Genomic DNA, 19,669 nt, shown 5'->3' with positions numbered 1-19,669 from the left:
TTTAACTCTTTTTCCCCTTAGTTCTTCCCTTAATCAGTTGCCACATTCTGTTCACTCTTTATCTGAAATAGCTATCTCATCTGTCCATTCTCCCTCCTGTCATTCCTCCAGGCTTGGACTATTGCTATGCCTGTCTGTCTGTCTCCTTGCCTTAGCCTCTTATCTTTCAAATCTATTTCACACATTAGTCAGATTCAACTTCCTGAATCATGGTCCTGATCTTCAGTTTAGTACTCTTTATTGCCCTTTACTACCTAATGAATGAACTCCAAAGTCCTTAGCCTTAGGTTCATAACTTTTACATAGTGTTCCCAATCTACCCTTCTGACTTTATAATCTACTTCTCTATTTCATGAATGTAAACAGTCCATAATTTTCAAATTTCATGTCTTTATTAGTGCTTTTTCTTATCCCAACTCCAAGCTCTTCTGATTTATACCTCCTTCAATTTTACTAATCTGTTAAATGACCAAGATAAATGTCATCACCTTTGGGAAATTAAAACAAAGTCAAGCTGGAAGTTTATTTCCTTTCTTAATTTCCTTGCACTGTTAATTGTAAATATCACATGTCACTTAATTTCTAATATGTACTGATTTATACTAATATTTTCACACATACCACTGGATAACAATCTCTCTGAAAATAGGATTTCTGTCTAATATATATTTTTCCCCATAGCACGAAGTTGAGTGCATTGTACATTATAGGCACTAAAACATTTGTTGTATGAATGAATAAGCATTTGTTGTACAAAATACTTATCTGCTGGACAATCATCTTGAGATACAGAGTAGAAGGCAATTGAGTTCCAGAAGTAAAGAGGAATTAGTTTGGATCAAAGAATGCAGTTGCCTTGACTGAGTAAAAGAAAATAAGACTATACAAATATAACTATGGCAAAATATTGTTTCTTTTTGGTGCATATTTTGAATTCCTATATAAAATAAACTATGTGGAAATAAAATAGTCAAATTTTATATCAGTTATGATGATTTACTTTGAAGTCTGGTTACAGCCCTCTCCAATTATTTCATGCAAGTACTGAAGTCTTAGATTCAGAAGGGCCGAATCCAGCAGTTTCAGCAACATGAGCATTTAATCTAACATTCTACTAAATCAATAAGAAGTCAGCATAAGCCCCAGGAGGCATCCTGTCAAACATAAATTTGGCTAGTCTCAGCTTGCAGGAGGAGTACTTTTTAGAAGAGAATAAAATATTGCCTTTTATTTTGCATTGATATGTATCAGTATATCTACTAGAAGAACGAGAAGATATATTCTAAATGGAGAGTAGACAAACAATAAGAAGTAAATAAGAAATGAAGATAAAAGCAATATATTATCATCTAGGACTGTTAGGGTGGGGAAATATGAAATAATAACAGATTGCTGTAAGTAGACAAAAATAAATATACTCTTACCTTTGGAAATTCAATACTCCTTAAAATGTTCATAATCAATTATTCTGTTAATAATGTTCCTTAACACACTAAAATTGATATTGGCCACATGTACATTTCCTGTCTCCACCTCGCACTCTTTAGAATTCCCAATAGCAACATTCACAAGTATCTTCCTCTAACACACATGCCTTAAGGTTAGAAACTACTGAGTGGGCAGATGACAGAGAAAGCCTATTAGAGAAATACACACTTGGACCTGAATTTTTGTCATTCCAGCTACTCACTGAATGAAATTTAGGCAAGTCAATCTGTCTGAACTAATTATCTTCATCCCTAAAATTTGGATAAGTTTTCCTTTCAAGTTTCCTTATTAAATTGGTGACGCCCTAATTGCATGGTGCAGTGGTTAACACATAATGCAGAGTGAATGAATGAATAACAATAATAATAATTAGTTATATTATAATTTTTTATGAACATTTTAATGCAAAAAGAAGATGTTCAGCCTCCAATGGCCGTACTTTCAAAGAGTGACTTCATATCCTTCTGAAGTCTTACTGGATTGGCAGGAAGTGTGCTTATTATGGAGAGTCTTATAGACCACTAACAAAGCTTTTGTATTTGATACTTTATTTGGACAATGATACCAATTAGAGTGACAAAGAGTTTGTCCAAGTTAATAATGGTAATGGGACCTGAGCCAATTTAGATATGGCTGCACTCCCATAACAGATTCTCTTCAGATGTAGGTCGGGATGTCATAGTGAATAATATAGAAGAGGGGAAAAAATCACCCAGCTAATAAATAGCCTAACAAGAACTAGTCTTCTGTTTGCATTTCTCTAACATATTTTGGCAAATGTACGTTCTAGAGTAAAGCAAGCAACCTTGATTGAGCAGAATATCTGTAGACTTTTCAGGCTACGGTTTTTCTAAGTCAGTAAGAAGCCATGTTAGTTTCAACTTTCCATCAAATTTACAGAATATTTAGTTGCATCTATTATTCTCTATGAGTTAATACATCTGTAGACATTTATTTAATAAGGTATTTTTATAAAATATGTTTTCATTGATTTTTTTAGAAAGAGAGGGAGAGAGAGGTAGAAATATTGATGTAAGAGAGAAACATCAATCAGCTGCCTCCTGCACGCTCCCCGATTGGGGATTGAGCCCACAACCTGGGCATGTACCCTAACTAGGAATCGAACCAGGACCTCTCAATCCATGGGATGATACTTAATCCACTGAGCCACACTGGCCAGGCAATAAGGTATTTTCAAGGACTTAAAAAGAAAATATAACAATTCTTGTTCTCTGAACACAAATTTGGCAGAAATACATGTCTTACATGGCATATATTTTGAAGGGCACAGAAGTTAAGAATTGTGAAAAATACATGCTAGGATTTTTGAAGAGTCCTGTATACAGGAAGTTCTTAACTTGAATTGTATTTGTAAATACAGACAAGCTGGGGAAAGCATTCTAATAGAAAAGCACTGTGCAAAAGACGGCTGGAATGAACTGTTCCCGTGAACATTAGATTGAAGTCAGTTTGCAGATCATTTGAAAAACAGGATAAAAAGTTCATTGGTTCGCCCTGGCTGGATGGTTCAGTGTTGGAGCATTGTCCCATACACTCAGAGGTTGCAGGTTTGAATCCTGGTCAGGGCACATACCTATGTTGTGGGTTCAATTGATCCCTGGTTGAGGCATATACAGGAGGCAACGGTTCCATGTTTCTAACATCAATGTTTCTCTCCCTAAAAATCAATAAACATATATCCTCAGTTGAGAATTTTAAAAAGTTCATTGATTCTCTGAATTTTAAGTAAGAATTATCTTGAAAATGTGTTAAAATGCAGTTTCTTAGGCCTTATCTCTAAACATTCTCAATCAGTTTGGAGCAGGGCCCAGGAATCTGCATTTCCACTAACCCAACATCGCCATGCTCTCCAGTTCTGACGCACACAGTTCACAATTCTAGTTGTCATTGCTTGTCAAGGAAGATGAAAAGATTTTGCCTAGAAAACTAGTTTTTGTATTAATGTATTTACAAGAAACTAAAGTAATGCAAAGAGTTAGGGAGCAGGAGGTCTTTGGAGCAGACATTCCAGTCCAGAAGTGAGGAGAATCAGCACTTGTTGGGCTTACAGCAGCAGCAGTGGGAAGGGAGGGAGCGGTAGGAGAGTTTTAAGGACTAGGGAACTATTAGCTTCATGAGGGCAAGGAGTGGTATCAATGATGAACTCTTGAGGGTAGGAACTGGTTCTTATTCATTATCATGACTCCAGCTCAGTGTAGTACCCAGCATACAGTGACTTCTCTCTCGACAAGTGTTTGTGGAATTCCTAGGTAAAACCTGTTACATAATGCACAGCAAAGTCAAGAATCTTTCTGTACCTCTACTCTTTTTAACCTCTAATTTTTTACCTTCTTAACTTGCTTTTCATTGCCTTTTGACTTGCATTGCAATAGAGGTACATATTTAATTGTTTTGTACAAATTAAAATAATCGAAATAATTTAAAACATAAAAAGTAATGGAAATATCTTGTGTTTTTTAATGTTAGTTTTTTCTCCGTGAACATACAGTAGTGGAGTTACATCAAATCAGATATAAACAAACACTGAATTTATGAAATTAAGCGTGATTTTTGTGGAAATACAATTCACTTCCAGTTAGATATTGTTATAGTTTCTTCTTTAAATTGACTTTCCCATATGATATGTGGTTTTTAGTGGGAAATAATATATCATGACAAAATGTTTAATGTGTTCAACACATGCAAAAAAATTACAATTTTGAAATATTACTGTTAACAGATCTGATCTTTTAAAAATTATCCAAAAAATGTGAGTGGATTCATAAATGTTCTTTTCTGTAACTCTTTAGGCATCGAAAGGGACCATCTTCAAAACTCGAATGCTTCCCCAGCTTTCCGTAGGATATCACGAAACTCCCTGGCAGGGACTTTTAAACAAGTTGGGAAGTTTTATAAGATAAAAATATTTTTTCAGTTGACTTGACAACCATGTACAATGTTAGTGGAGAGTTTATTTGCCCAAGGCTCTTTGTCAAAATGAATTTCAACTGAGATTATTAAAATGTAGCTCAGTTGCACAGTATGAGGAGAGGTGTTGCTAATGTCTTACTTCAAGAATGCTTTCCATACAATGCACACAACTTGGTTATAGGACTACATGTACATTTATGCTAACAGAAAGGGGACATTTATAATTATTCAGAAAACAATAAATAATTTGCACTAATTGAGAGTTATGACCCAGAAAGAGAAGCACTGTAGTTTGGTGGGTTAGAGGTCTCTCAACTTGACCACCAGACTGCCTGCGTCTGAGTCAGAGCTCCACCATTAATCTCAGTGCCTTCCTCATCAGTAAGATAGAAGTCATGATAATAGAAACATTATGAGAATATTGTAAAGGGTAAATGATATCATCATTGTAAATGATTAATATAGTGACTGGAACAGATCAAGGTTCACAATTAATTGTTTTATTTCAAATCTGTAGAATCAAGACTAAGCAATGTCTCCTGATGATAGTTCCAGATGTGTGGTAAAAAGCCCTGTCCCAATTTAATGATAATCTTTTCTGTTACAAGTTAAATAGCTTTAGGAAAATTTAACTAATGGTAAACAATGCTTGAATCACCAGATCTCTCTGTTGCTGTAGCTAATTTCTTACATGAGAATCAGGATCCCAAAAGGAAAATGCTCATCTGGATGAGAAGTTGTAATCTTCCCAATTTAGAAAATCACATTACACTATTTCGGGAAAATGTCCAAATTGCTAAATCTTGGAAGCAATTCCTCTTCTCTCAAATGGACATATTATTTAAGAAGTTTTATTATTTTTGAAAGAGACCAATTGCCTTTGAAAAATAATCGTATTTGTGTATGGTTTGAAAGACGGAACACCACAGATGGAAGAGTTGAGCGTGTTCCACATGGCCAGTGCCGGCTGCTGTTAAGAGGGTCGCCCAGTGACCCCTGCAGCCAGGACCTCGGGGGTGAGGGTTTGGGTGAGGGTGGGGGGGTGACAGTGTGCTGGCAGGGGCTAAGGCAGAACCGCACAGTGAGAAATGCAGTGAAGCCTCTTTATCCATCCATGAAATTGTGTCCTATTTACCATTTCTTATTTTAATTGAACATTCAAAGTAAATTTCTGTCATTATCATGTCCTTGGTCTTCCTTAAGACCATAGCTTTCACCAGATTCAGCCAGTACAGCAGATTACCTTTAATGATGTTTATTGCTTTGTGTTTATTGACAAATTAAAACAATATGATAAAATTTCTCTGATTTACTGCCCCAATAAAAATAACAGTTATGCATTTCTACTACAGTCCAGCACTGTGCCAGGCATTTTACATCATCCCTGTGCAGACTTTACAGCCAGTCAGGAAAGTATTGTAAACAAATGAGGAAACAGAGGCACATTTATTTCTTTGTTATTATTTAATTTGCCTCTGTTCACATGAATAAGGACATACACAATTCAACTCTCTGTCTAAGGCCAACATGTTTCACTCTGCCCCTAGTAACTGCACTGGCCCATGCCTACTCGACATCATCTCTTATTTTTTCTCATTATTTTCAAAGTATGAAAAATACATATCTCCTTATTCTCTCTGTTAATCATCCTATTAATGCATATTGATACAGGCCCTATTTAAAGGCATTAATTAGACTAGGAAAGATAAATGTGATTCATCATATAGCTATTTTTTTCTGACACTAAAAGTGAAAAATGATATTCAATGAAGTATTTTTAGTTTTGTTTAGACCATAATTTTCATAGTCTTCAAAGTTAGCAAACATAGTAGACTTGATACTTGATTACTCTTATTCATTAATTAGTTCCATCTGTATAATTTTCTTTTTTCAAAAATATATTAAATGTAATAATTTTTATTTAAAATTATAATTTATCTTAATGAAAACATAGTTTGATAGTCTTTAGAATTTTTATTTTTTATTTGGGAAAATATTGTCTACTTGTAGTTTTTCTTAGCAACTACTATAACAGTTCTTTTTTAGTGTTTGAAAATACAGTATAGATATTCTTGTTATTCGCAATTTTTCATTATGAAAGACTATTATCTAGATCATTCCACAGTGAGAAGAGGAAACACTTGACTTTGCCGTATCATCTCAAACTTATCATGTAGTACACAACCAAACTTTCCTCTTTGTGCTTCTTCATCATTAAACCTCATGCACTAACAATTATTGTAATGGCCTCATTATGAAAATTCATAAGAGATCATGTGAATTTTTTTCTGAAATAGAAGTGATTCTACCTGAGGACATGGTTCAACACTTAAGCATGATTTATAGAGAATGATTCCAAGATGCCAGGCTCTTAAAGAGATGAGTAAGTCCCTGTCCTCAAGGTTACAGAGAAAACCAAAAGTAAAAGCATGTTATATATTGTCAAAAACACTATAGCAATATTGTTCACAGGATCCTATGGTGGCAAAAAGAGATAGTACACATAGGTGAGGTGGGAGTTAGTAAACCTCCTGAAGGTAATCTACATGAATCTTGAAGGTTATGTAGCATTTATCTTGGCAAAGACATTGAAGGACAGGCACATTGGACAGGGCAAGGGAGGGATGGAATTCATCTATGTCAGTCTGTAATGGTTCTAGAGCCAGCCACCTTAGCTCAAACATACCACTTTCCACTTTCCCTCTGAATGGTTTTGGGAAAGTTACTTCTCATCAACAAAGTGGGTGGTAAATAGTTCCTACACCATAGAATTGTTTAACTCAAACTTATAAATTTCTTTGTGTGATATATGACACATAGAAAATGCAAAGTATTAATTGCAAGAGAACAAGAAATAACATTATGTTTGGAAATTTAGAAAAAATTTGGTATTGCTGAAAAGAAAATGCAATAAAGGGCTCGGAAGAAGATGAAGAGTCTGTGTACCATGTTAAAGAGCTGGAAATTGCCATGTAGGTAATATGGGAAAGCAGAGGCATGGCAGCTCAGTTATGTCTTCAATAGATCTCCCCAGCGCAGGCGAGGAGGAGAAGAAGGGGAATGCTGGAAAGATCAGAGGCACAGAACCCCGTCAGGAGGCCACAGGAATTGTCAAGATTAAATATTTTGTAATTATCTTTAACAGTAACAAAAGGAGTTGAAAAGAGGTAACAGTTGAGGGAAACTGATAACATAGAATTGGCAGGGCTTGCTCCTAATGGTAAATAAAATAGCCTGGGGCATCATTTGGGAGAGGAAGGAATAAATGGTCTGAAGATTCCTGACTCAGCGAGATAGTTGGCTAGTGAAGGCCCAAAGAGGAGAGCAAGAGAATACAGGAATAAACACAGGTTTGAGGAAAAATAATCAGGGCAGTTTTTAGACATATTTAATTTAATATTCTTTTACTACATTTTAAGTCAGGTTTTTAGAATGGAATTCCAAGTTAACAGAACAGATTTAGGATTCCATAGAAAAAATAAAGATGGCCATGAAGGTGAAGGTTTCCCAAGGACAATTTGTATTATATGATGAGTGGAAGAAGATGATCCAATGAAGCAGTTGGGGGAAATAATAATTTAATGTGATTTTAGATTTGATATAATATATGAATAAAGAATCTCCAGTCAAGAGCAAAAATCTCATGTGGCCAAATAGAAAATCACTATTTCTATGTGTCTCCTACAAACTATTATGTGAAAAATATATTTATAGATTATTTTGATATAGATGAACTAAGTATATTATTTACTAGATTGGGAAAATGGTTTTCACTAAATAAAAATACCTTTAATCTAGTTACACAAGTTAAAAACATAAATCAGTCTGAAATCTTTTATTTTGACCTTTAAAACGAATTTCTCTCCCATTATTTTTAAGTATTTAGCTGTTATTTAATTGCAGTTATAAAAAGCTAAAACATATTTGTCTAATGTAATTTTTGAATTTTAATTATATTTTGAATCAGCATGGGCATTAATCATGACAATGACCACCCATCATGTGCTGATGGTCTTCATATCATGTCTGGTGAATGGATTAAAGGACAAAATCTTGGTGATGTTTCATGGTCCCGATGTAGCAAGGAAGATTTGGAAAGATTTCTAAGGTACTGAGGTCACTTACTGTTGTTGTGTCATGAATGTGTTTATGTGTGCCCGCTTCCTCTGCCAGCCAGGGGAGGGGCATTGTGGGCAGGACACCGGGTTAGGAATCAAGGCACTTGGTTCCAATTCTGGCTCTTCCATGGGCTCATAGTTTGAATTGGGACATATTACTTAACCCATCTGCTTCTTGGTTTCCACTTTTTGAAATTAAAAAGCAGGCAAGATGATTTGTAAGGTTAGAAAATTATAAGGATTTTAAAAAACCTGTCACAGTATCTAACTGCCTTTTCAGAATTTCACAGTGAGAACACTCTTTGCTCATCACTCAGCATATCTGTTGTGATCACGAAGAACCACTTTAACAAAAGCTACACCTTTTCATTGTGATGCTGCTACACCCTGACTCTTGTTTCATTACCACATAGCTTTCATCATTATAAACAGTCCTCAATTCTCTTCCTTTCCACCTTCAAGAGCAAGAACATTTAGCTTCTGCCTGGTTGGAAAAATAATTGAAAAATATTATTATTGTTTTACCTTTTATTTTAAAACCCTTGTTCTTTAGTCATTCATTTGGTCATAGAAAGAGCAGCTGAAACAGTAGGTGAAAGTAGTGAGTAAGAGAGTTGCTTACAGTATCCAGAAGTCTGAGTAAGAAATATAGAAACAGCTAGCTAATTTCACTGCACAGATAAATTTTATTATTTTTACATACCATTTAAATTGGAAAGCCTATTTATTCTGCTAAATGAATATTGAAATCTACTAAAATAAAACATTTATTACATTACCACAACTCTGCAATGAAATATATACAATATATTCTGTGTACACTCTTTGTCATGATAGTGTAGCCAACAGTGCTCAGACCATGCCACATGAACACACCACCTTGCTGGGGCGGCAGCCCTTCAGCAGGCCCTACGTTTCTAAGGAACATGTGTGATTTTGTTTGGCTGCCTTCACATGAATCAGAACTATGATAAAATTAAATGTCACCTTATAAATGGAAGTTGTATTACAATATCAGGTACAAACATATTTGTACTGTGAATACTCATTAGAGAATGCTGTTCATAGATTCCTTACATCCCTGAATGTAATTGACTTTTTACCTTCACACATTACTTTTGGGTAATTTCTGAATCTGTGCTTCTTCATCTTATAAATGTGTAAAATAGTAAACCACCTCACAGTGTTATGTAAATTAGAGTTAATCCGTATGAAAGACCTTTATAAACCAAAAATTTCTGTTATCTTGAACATTATTATTATTATCATTATTAGGATTATCCTAAATAATTATAAATAAATGATTCTCATATATGGAACAATTTCTATAAGCATTAAATAGAAATGCTTATAAATAAAAGAAAGAACATATTTTTCATCTTATGAAATATTTCCGTTGCATGCTAATGATAACTTTTTACATTGAATTCAAAATTTTACACATATCTGCATATTGCTAGGTCAAAGGCCAGTAACTGCTTGCTACAGACAAATCCCCAGAGTGTCAATTCCGTGATGATCCCCTCCAAGTTGCCAGGGATGACATACACCGCTGACGAACAATGTCAGATTCTCTTTGGGCCACTGGCTTCCTTTTGTCAAGAGATGCAGGTAAGGGTTGTGTCCAGGTGGGATTTGTAAAGTGTACATTCACATTCATTGTCTAGAAGTATTGAGTAGAGGAGGGCACGATGACTTTATTTTAGTTTGTGGCTCAAAATCACCCCAATCTTTGAAAGCAGGATTTTCTAAGAAAAGTTTTCTCCTTTTTCCTTTAATACTTTGGAGATGATAGAAAGAAGCTGTGGACATTTAATTAATAAGGAATGACCCCAAAATTTCTGCTTTGAAATGGCACTGAAGTCAGGGAAATATTTGCATTGTGCCATTGCAATGCTTTTATTTTAAATCTCACACTCTTACATGGTAGGTAGTGGAGTAAAAATGTATAAAACAATATATGAATATGTAATTATGGAGAAAGAGTTGTCTTTTAACCCTGAAATTAAAAATATTAAAAATATGTTTTATAGGAATAAAAATTAAAGAGTACATTTTTAAATAGTTCAACCAGAGGAATGTAGTCAATATATAATGGTAAATTAAGCAGTATCTATATATGTATATTCAAGCAATCAGTGATTACTCAGAGAGGCCCATTGTACCAGTCTTGAAATCTGAAGTCTGAACAATTGAGCAAATGCCCTTCTTAACTAGGTAAGGGTTTTAGCTCCATTTGCCCTTCCTTTTTTCTTTTTCTCTTCCTGCTGCTAATCCCATAGCTGTCCTTCTCTTCTCAGTACTCAGTACACACACACACACACACACGCTTTATGTTAGAAATAAACTGATAATCACACTTAGAGTGAATTGGTAACTGTATTTCACTCTAAGCTTCTGTGATTGCTTCAAAAGAGTTTGGCTTTGCTAAAGATAATGCTCTTTTGGATTACTATTAACATAATTAAAATGTGTTATAAGGAAAGGAGTATATGACATTATTACATATTTTCTGCTCTGAAATTTTTATCAAAAAAATTGTTCACTTTTTTTTTCTTTTCCTCTTATTAATTCCACACACTAGTGTGTAAGCTCCATGAGGACAGAGACTGTTTCTTTGGCATCTAGCCCAGTGGCTGGCACATGGTAGGCACTTGGTGAATATTTCACTTATGAGTAAAACAAAGGAATGCATAAAGGAGTTGGAGCTGCATGAAGTGTGACGTGTGAAGGGACATATAGAATGTAATACTCATCTGGCAGTAGTGGAGCTCAAAAGGAACTGGTGTAAGTGAGTGACTGTGACCTGACCCAAGGATTTACATGTGGCAGAATCATGGGTCCATGGAACAGAAACCAGGTTCACTCAGTGTGATCTGTTGCTGATACCTCTGTGTTCTCATCCCCGAGTCTTGTTCACTCTCCTCTCACCTCTGGGCCTTCAGGTAATCAAAAATTGGATGCAGTCTTCCTTCATAAATCTTCATGGTAAAATGAATGTTTTTAGGTACACAGGGTTGGTTTTGTCAGTAGACATTTCCACATGCTGAAATCATCTTTTTTTTAAAAAAAAACAAACAAAACTGTATATGTTTACCATTATATTGTATAGTAGATGGTTTCACTTTATGCAGTGCAGGGAATTGATAGAGCTGATACATGGAAATTTTTTATGTTTTATAAAGTACCCCAAGTGTTTGAAAAACTCAGTGAGTCAATAACAACAAACATAATTTTGGTAAATTTTAGATTATTTTTCATAAACATTTTTAAAAGCTTTTAGAGGGGGGAAAGAGGAGAAACATCTGTAACAAAAATAAATAAATTAATTTAAAAAATAAAAAAATCATCAAAAAAATAAAGTAAAAAGCTTTTAGAAATTATTTAAAAAATTTTTTTCTTTATTGATTTTAGAGAGAGAGGAAGGGAGAGGGAGAGAGAGCTAGAAACATTGATAGGAGAGAATATCCATTGGCCGCCTCCTGCATGCCCCCTGCTGGCAATTTGGCCCACAACCTGGGCATGTGCCCTGACTGGGAATTGATCTGGCAACCTCTTCATGCATGGGTCTATGCTGAACCACTAAGGCACAACGGCCGGGCTAGAAATTATTTTAAATTATATATCATACAGCAGTTAGTTAAACTTGACTAGTACCATTCTACAATATTTTAAACTCTAAGATATATGCCACAGTGTATACATCACTTATACTTATGATCTATTTTGATTCTTATAACAATTATAGGCCATAGTTATTATTCAGTTCTATATTACAGATCAACAATTTGAGGCCTGTAGAAGTTAAATAACACAAATCCTTTCACCTGTTAGGAGGGAGTGTCAGATGCAAGTCCAAACAAGGAGTGCATTGGAAGCACTATGCTTACTGCCTCTTCTGGCACTTCAACTCCTTTATTCACTGTCTTTGGAATGGAAAACCCTTAAATCATATCCTGTGTTTAAACTGAATTCATTTTATCTGCTATAGCATCTACATCATCAGGATTAAGTGATACCTTAATTGATCTATTTTTCTAGGCTTTTTGCTGTATTTATATGGTTATTTATTGCTAATCTATAAGCTCGGATTTTTTCTTTCATCTCTGAAAGTATAACTGTTTTTAGGGCATTTAAATTTTTGTTTCTCCATATCCTAGGATGTGCCTTAATTTCTCTCTCTCTCTCTTTTTTTTTTTTTTTGCTTTATTTTAAACTAAGCATTTTGCAAATTAAATTAAGTTTTAGGTTTAGGCACCCAGAAATGTTTTTCCTTTTTATCTCCCTCAAATTATGTGTGTGAAATTTGTATTTATAAAATCAGGATTTTTTTCTAGTTCTATCTGTGTGTAATCTTTATCAGGGACAGTTTTTAAAATGATGCCAAGGAAGGATTAGGCTATTGTGGGCAGCCAAAGAAAAGAAACACCTCTGAGTCCTGTTGAAGATCACTGGCTGGAGAAGCATGAAGCCTGGGCTATAACAGTGGTTCTGCCTCTTGTAAGGTGTTAACCTTAGTCAAAGCCACATTGTTATTTTTTTCTTTAAATATTATTTATTATTATTATTTTTTTTTTAGAGAGAGAGGAAGGGAGCGAGAGCTAGAAACATAGATGTGAGAGAGAACACCCCACACTGGGGATTGAGCCCACAACCCAGACTTGTGCCCTGACTGGGAATCGAACCAAGACCTCTCAGTTCGTGGGACTACGCTCAGTCCACTGAGCCAACTTGCAGGACTCTAAGTCACATTCTATGGAATGAGAAGTTGGGACTACATTATGTTTTATTTATTTATTGTTATTGTTATTGTTGACGCTGTTACATATAATTTTAGAGTCTCTTAGAGCTAAGAGGTTAACTTCTGTGATTCCAAAATCTTATTCTGTACTACCCTTGAAAATCATCATTTCAATCCCAAATTAGTGCAGCATGCAAAGTGTAGGAACGAGATACATAGAGCCACTGAAGAGGTTATTTATGAATTCAGCCTCTGATTTGACCAATGTTTACTGAGTTCCAACCACTTTCCAGGCACTTCTCTGTGCACTAATAACAGCAGGAAACAAAGACCCCACCTTCATGGAGCATACATTGTCATCGGGGGAAACGGATAGTAAGAAAATATATATAATGTGTTAGTTGGTGATGAGTGTTTTGGAGAAGTAAAAGCTCAGGTAAGAAGAATAGGGAATACAACCTGGATGGAAGGTAGGAATGGTGCAATTTTATATAAGGTGATCTGGGAAGGCTTTCTTTTCTTTTCTTTTTTAAAAATTTATCTTTATAGTTGAAAGTATTAAAGATGTCCCCTCTTTTTTCCTCCATTAAGCCCCCCTGTACCCTACTCTGTGAAGGCTTTCTGTAGAAGGTGACATTTGTTTAGAGATTTGAAAGGGTGTAATAGCTATGCCATTTATCTTGGGAGGAATATAGCAAGAGTTAATAGAAAGCAAAATGGAGTTTTGGTCATGTTTTAAGTTTAGACATCCAAGCAGAGATGTTAAATAGGTATAGGATAAACAGTCAGGAGGTATAACCTAAAAAATATCAGGGAAATAGTGATTAGTTCTGCTTGTTAAGCCACATACCTTCAAGTGGATACACATGGAATCATCACAGCTACTAATTTGCCATCTAGACTTTATACAAAACAAATCTCCAAGAAGGCAAGCCTGTAACATCAAAGGAGTTGTCAGTCCTTTTTCACTGTATCTCTAGCACAGAAAGAGTGCTCAATAAATATTTGTTAAGTGAATAAATGAATCAGTTCAATGATGGAATAGTGGTTCTAAATTTTCACTCATAGAAACAGTTACCTCTTAGGTGCAGGCATTCCTCATTGTATTGTGCTTCACTTTATTGTGCCTTGCAAGTTGAAGGCAATCTTGTGTAGAACAAGCCTTTATCAGCACCATTTTTCCAATAGGCTCTGAAGATGTTTAACATATTTTAGTACTAAATCATTTTTTAATTAAGATATTTACATTGTGTTTTAGACATAATGCTATTATACACTCAATAGACTTCAGTTTAATGTAAGCGTGAATTTTATATGCACTGGGAAACCAAAAAATGTGTGACTCGCTTTACTGCGATATTGACTTTATTGCAGTGGTCTGGAACTGAACCCACAATATTTTCCAGGCATGTCTGTATATTACATGTCAAGATAACATGAAAATAGCCTTCTGAAATCTTAATTTAACTTTAATTAATTTATTAAAGTCAGTAATTAATAATTCAGTAAAATATTAATTTATGACTACATATAAACCAACCTATCAGGGAAGACAACTTATGTTTCACAGCTTATACATAAGTTAATCAGGAATCCTTATCACCATTTCATCTCCAAACAATTATAAATAACTACAAAGCTGCATGAAATGAGGATTCATACCAACTTTTCAACATATATGCTTCTGGTAGAATGTTAGAGACAGTGGCAGTTGGTCTATAGTTTTGAATTAGATACTGCTCTTTCATACTTGTAAACATTTATAAACAAGCACTAGAGACTCCAACATTAATGATAAATTAATTAATGATAAATTTACTAAAGACATAGCTAAAAAGATGCTTGTGAAACCTCTTGACTTCTAGCAATAATAGCTCACTCTTCTGCACTGATATGCTAATTTCTTGGGTATCCTCATTCCTGAGTCCTGGTGCCTCTAGGCCATCTGGCATCTTGTGGCTGAGCTAGCTCCAACTGCATCAAGTTACTGTAATAGCTGTCTGTAAATAGCCTAGCTAAGAACACAGAGGCCTGGATGTTTCCCTGGAATCAGTAAGAAGTGGCCACACAAGAGTTACTTTTTTTTTCTTCTTGAGTAATAAGGAAGTGTGCTAAAAAATTGACATACAGGAAACTTAAGGCTCTGCCTTTTCTTTTGGGCCTGCACATTGTGAATTATATACATATTATATTGTATAGAAAACTTTTTAGTTTAATTGACTATATGATGACTTTAAAAGGTTACATAGAAAGTTCCAGTTTTACATTTCTTTTATACCAACTTGATATATCAAAATATGTAGTACTTCTAAAACCTCTCATTTGATCCAGTGAATAGGCTGGTCATGAATTAAGGTATCCTGTGAAGAACTCTAGAAGACTGACTTACTGTGATTTGGCATTGTGAGATTCCAGGGGCAACAGGAATTTGGACTTAAAAAGACTGAACATGAAATTGCCCATGATGGCTATTGGTTGTTTGGGCAACTCAAACAGCATCATTGATAAATCATATTGTAGAGATTGAAGTTGTAGATTTATAAAGCCCCTTCTTCCTATAAGATCTATAAAGTTATGGGAGATTAAAACTACCAGGAACTGATTCTGCCTATTTCGCCATCTAATCAAAGCTTTATTTTATCCTTTGAGTCTTAATTCAACAGTCTTTTTTTTTTTTACCAAGCACTTGTAAAGATAACTTGCTGAGTGTTGGGCACTGTTCTACGTACTTTAGAAATATTAAATCATTTGCTCTCTAACCTCCTTTAAGATAGGTGTGATTGTCTTAAGTAATCTTTATGGAGGTTACATGATCTTGCCCAACTTCACACAATAGAAGGTGGAGAAGCTTGGATTCAAATCCAGACAGCCTGACACCAGGAGTGCGTGTTTTTTTAAAAAAGTTTTTATTAATTTATTTTTGTTACACATGTTTCTCCTTTTTTCCTCCATTGACACCCTCCTCCCCATGCCCTCAACCCGTACCCAGCTTTGTTGTCCATGTCCATTGGTTACGAATACATGCATAAAAGTTCTGTGGTTTATCTCTTCCCTCCCCCAACCACCCCCTCTTCTGAGGGTTGTCAGTCTGTATCCTACTTCCACGTCTCTGGGTCTACCCTATTCCTCAGACTGTTATGTTCATTATATTCCACAAATAAGTGAGATCATGTGATATTTGTCTTTCTCTGCCTGGCTTGTTTCGCTTAGGATAATACTTTCCAGGTCCCTCCATGTCGTCTCAAAGGATAAGAGATCTTTCTTTCTTATAGCTGCATAGTACTCTATGGTATATATGTACCACTGCTTTTTTATCCATTTGTCTACTGATGGACATTAGGGCTATTTCCAGATCTTAGCTATTGTAAATAGTGCCACTACGAACATGGGGGTACATATATTCTTTCTGATTGGTGTTTCAGGCTTCTTAGAGTATATTCCTAGAAGTGGGATCACTGGGTCAAATGGCGATTCAATTTTTAATCTTTTGAGGTAACACCATATTGTTTTCCACAGTGGCTGCACCGGTCTGCATTCCCACCAGCAGTGTACTAGAGTCCCCTTTTCTCCACACCCTCGCCAACACTTGTTGTTTGATGATTTATTGATGGCGGCCATTCTGACAGGTGTGAAGTGATATCTCATTGTGGTTTTAATTTGCATCTCTCTGATGATTAGTGATGTTGAGCATTTCTTTATATGTCTCTTGGCCATTTGTATGTCCTGTTTGGAGAGGTGTCTATTCAGCTCCTCTGCCCATTTTTTTTTTTTTTTTAATCCTCACCAGAGGATATTTTTCCATTTTTTGTACAGATAGAGTGGGAGGGAGAGAGAGAGAGAAACATCGACGTGAAGGGACACATCGAGTGGCTGCCACCCGCACGACCAACCAGGGCCGGGGACAAACTGCAACCAAAGTACGTGCCCTTAGCGGAAACCGAACCCGGGTCTCTCCAGACGGCAGGCCGACGCTCTAACCGCTGAGCCAAACTGGCCAGGGCTCCTCTGCCCATTTTTTTTTTTTTTTTTTATCCTCACCCGAGGATATTTTTCCATTTTTTGTACAGATAGAGTGGGAGGGAGAGAGAGGAAGGGAGAGAGGGAGAAACATCGACATGAAGGGACACATCGAGTGGCTGCCACCCGCACGACCGACCAGGGCCGGGGACAAACTGCAACCGAAGTACGCGCCCTTAGCGGGAACCGAACCCGGGTCTCTCCGGACCGCAGGCCGACGCTCTAACCGCTGAGCCAAACTGGCCAGGGCTCCTCTGCCCATTTTTTAATTGGGTTCTTTGTCTTCCTTTTGTTGAGTTGTATGAGTACTCTATATATTTTGGAAATTAACCCCTTATCTGATGTATCTTTGGAAATGATGTTCTTCCATAGAGTGGATTGCCTTTCCTTTTTGATGGTTGTTTCTTTTGATGTGCAGAAGCTTTCTAGTTTGGTATAGTCTCATGTGTTCATTTATTCCTTTGTTTCTGTTGCCTTAGGTGATGTATCAGTGAAAATTCTGCTGCGTATGATGTCCAAAATTTTGATGCCTACATTTTCTTCTAGAATTTTTATGGATTTATGGTTCACATTTAAGTCTTTTATCCATTTTGAGTTTATTTTTGTGTATGGTGTAAGTTGATGGTCTAATTTCATTTTTTTGCATTTAGCTGTCTGGTTTTCTCAACACCATTTATTAAAGAGGCTGTCTTTACTCCACTGTATGCTCTTGACACCTTTGTCAAATATTAATTGAGCATAATGTCTTCAGTCCATTTCTGGTTTTCTGTTCTGTTCCACTGGTCTATATCCCTGTTCTTGTGCCAGTACCAGGCTGTTTTGATTGCAGTAGCTTTTAGTATAACCTGATATCCAGTAATGTGACCCCCCCCAACTTTGTCATTTTTCAAGATTGCTCTGGCTATTTGGGGTCTTTTTTGGTTCCATATGAACTTTTGAAGTATTTGTTCTAGTTCTGTGAAATATGTCATTGGTATTTTGATGGGGATTGCATTGAATCTATAGATTGCTTTGGGTAATATGGACATTTTAATGATGTTAATTCTTCCAATTCATGAACAAGGTATGTGCTTTTACTTTTTTATATCTTCCTCTGTTCCTTTTTTCAATGTCCTGTAGTTTTCTGCAGATAGGTCCTTTACTTCTTTGGTTATGTTTATTCCTAGGAATCTTAATTGTTTTGCGGCAATGGTAAATGGGATTGTTTTTTTAGTTTCTCTTTTTGTGAGTTCATCATTGGTGTACAAGAATATCATCAATTTCTTGACATTAGTTTTGTATCCTGGTACTTTGTCAAATTCATTTATTAAGTCTAGTAGGTTTTTGATGGAGTCTTTAGAGTTTTCTATGTATGATATCATGTCATCTGCAAATAATGACAATTTCACTTCCTCCTTTCCAATTTGGATCCCTTTTATTTTGTCTTCCTGTCTGATTGCTGTGGGTAAGACTTCCAGTACTATGTTAAATAAGAGTGGTGAAAGTGGGCATCCCTGTCTTGTTCCTGTTCTTAAGGGAAATGCTTTTAGTTTTTGCCCATTGAGTATGATGTTGGCTGTTGGTCTTTCATATATGCCACAGTCTTTAAATACATGATTTTGTTGGCAGCTTATTTGACTGGATAACCCAGCTCTTCAATTTCTTTCCTCAGAAATAAATTTTTTGTGATTTCTTATTGACATAGATTTTTATTTTTGAAGCCTCTATTTTTGTAAATTTCCTATTTTCATTTTTGCTCAGTTTTCAATTTTCTGTTTGTCTTGCTGATTTGTGGTTATTTCTATATTCGAGGTGAGAATCTTATTATAAACAGTATGTCCTTTGTGTGTTAACTTTGTATAGTGTTCTTCTTTTAATTTGAGGAGGTTAAATCAATCAAATTATCTTATAGAATAGCTGTTTTTGTTTTGCTTTCCACCTTATAAAAATTCTTCCCTACTCTGCAATTAAATTTTATATAGTACATTCATTTTCTTCAGCTTAAATATTTCTTTAGCACTAAGACATTTTGGTTTTTTAAAGGATAACTTTTCATTATTTATATCTACTTAGTTTCACTGCAATAAGATGAATCGTCTATATGATGCCATCTTTAACATTTATTGAAATTTCCTGTTTAATGTAATATATGATAAATTTTAGTAATTGTTCCCTGTGTACTTGAAACAATGTTTGTGTTATTTAAAGTTCATTATCTGTCACTAGATCTTACATGAAGCATATTAATATCATTATTCAAATATCTATTTGTTTGCTTATTTTGATTTGATTGATCTATCTATCAGTAAATGACAGGCAAGTGTTAAAGTATCCAACTCTATTTATTTATTTATTCCTGTAATTCTGTCAGTTTTATCTTATATATGTTGAGTTA

At 35.3% G+C, this 19,669-nt stretch overlaps 1 protein-coding gene across 1 annotated transcript in view; it reads left to right on the top strand.

The window, feature by feature from the left end:
* Window positions 1-19,669, top strand: part of ADAMTS19 (ADAM metallopeptidase with thrombospondin type 1 motif 19) — a 316,590-nt gene that overhangs the window by 194,741 nt on the left and 102,180 nt on the right. Inside the window, exons 9-10 of the mRNA XM_036241047.1 lie at window positions 8,387-8,527; window positions 9,998-10,148. Of these exons, the coding sequence (XP_036096940.1) occupies window positions 8,387-8,527; window positions 9,998-10,148 (292 nt within the window). The remainder of the gene's footprint in view (window positions 1-8,386; window positions 8,528-9,997; window positions 10,149-19,669) is intronic.

The sequence above is a fragment of the Molossus molossus genome, unplaced genomic scaffold, assembly GCF_014108415.1.
Source record: "Molossus molossus isolate mMolMol1 unplaced genomic scaffold, mMolMol1.p scaffold_m16_p_4, whole genome shotgun sequence".
NCBI lineage: Eukaryota > Metazoa > Chordata > Mammalia > Chiroptera > Molossidae > Molossus > Molossus molossus.
The sequence above is the reverse complement of the archived record's forward strand: the minus strand, read 5'-3'. Positions and strand labels throughout refer to the sequence as shown.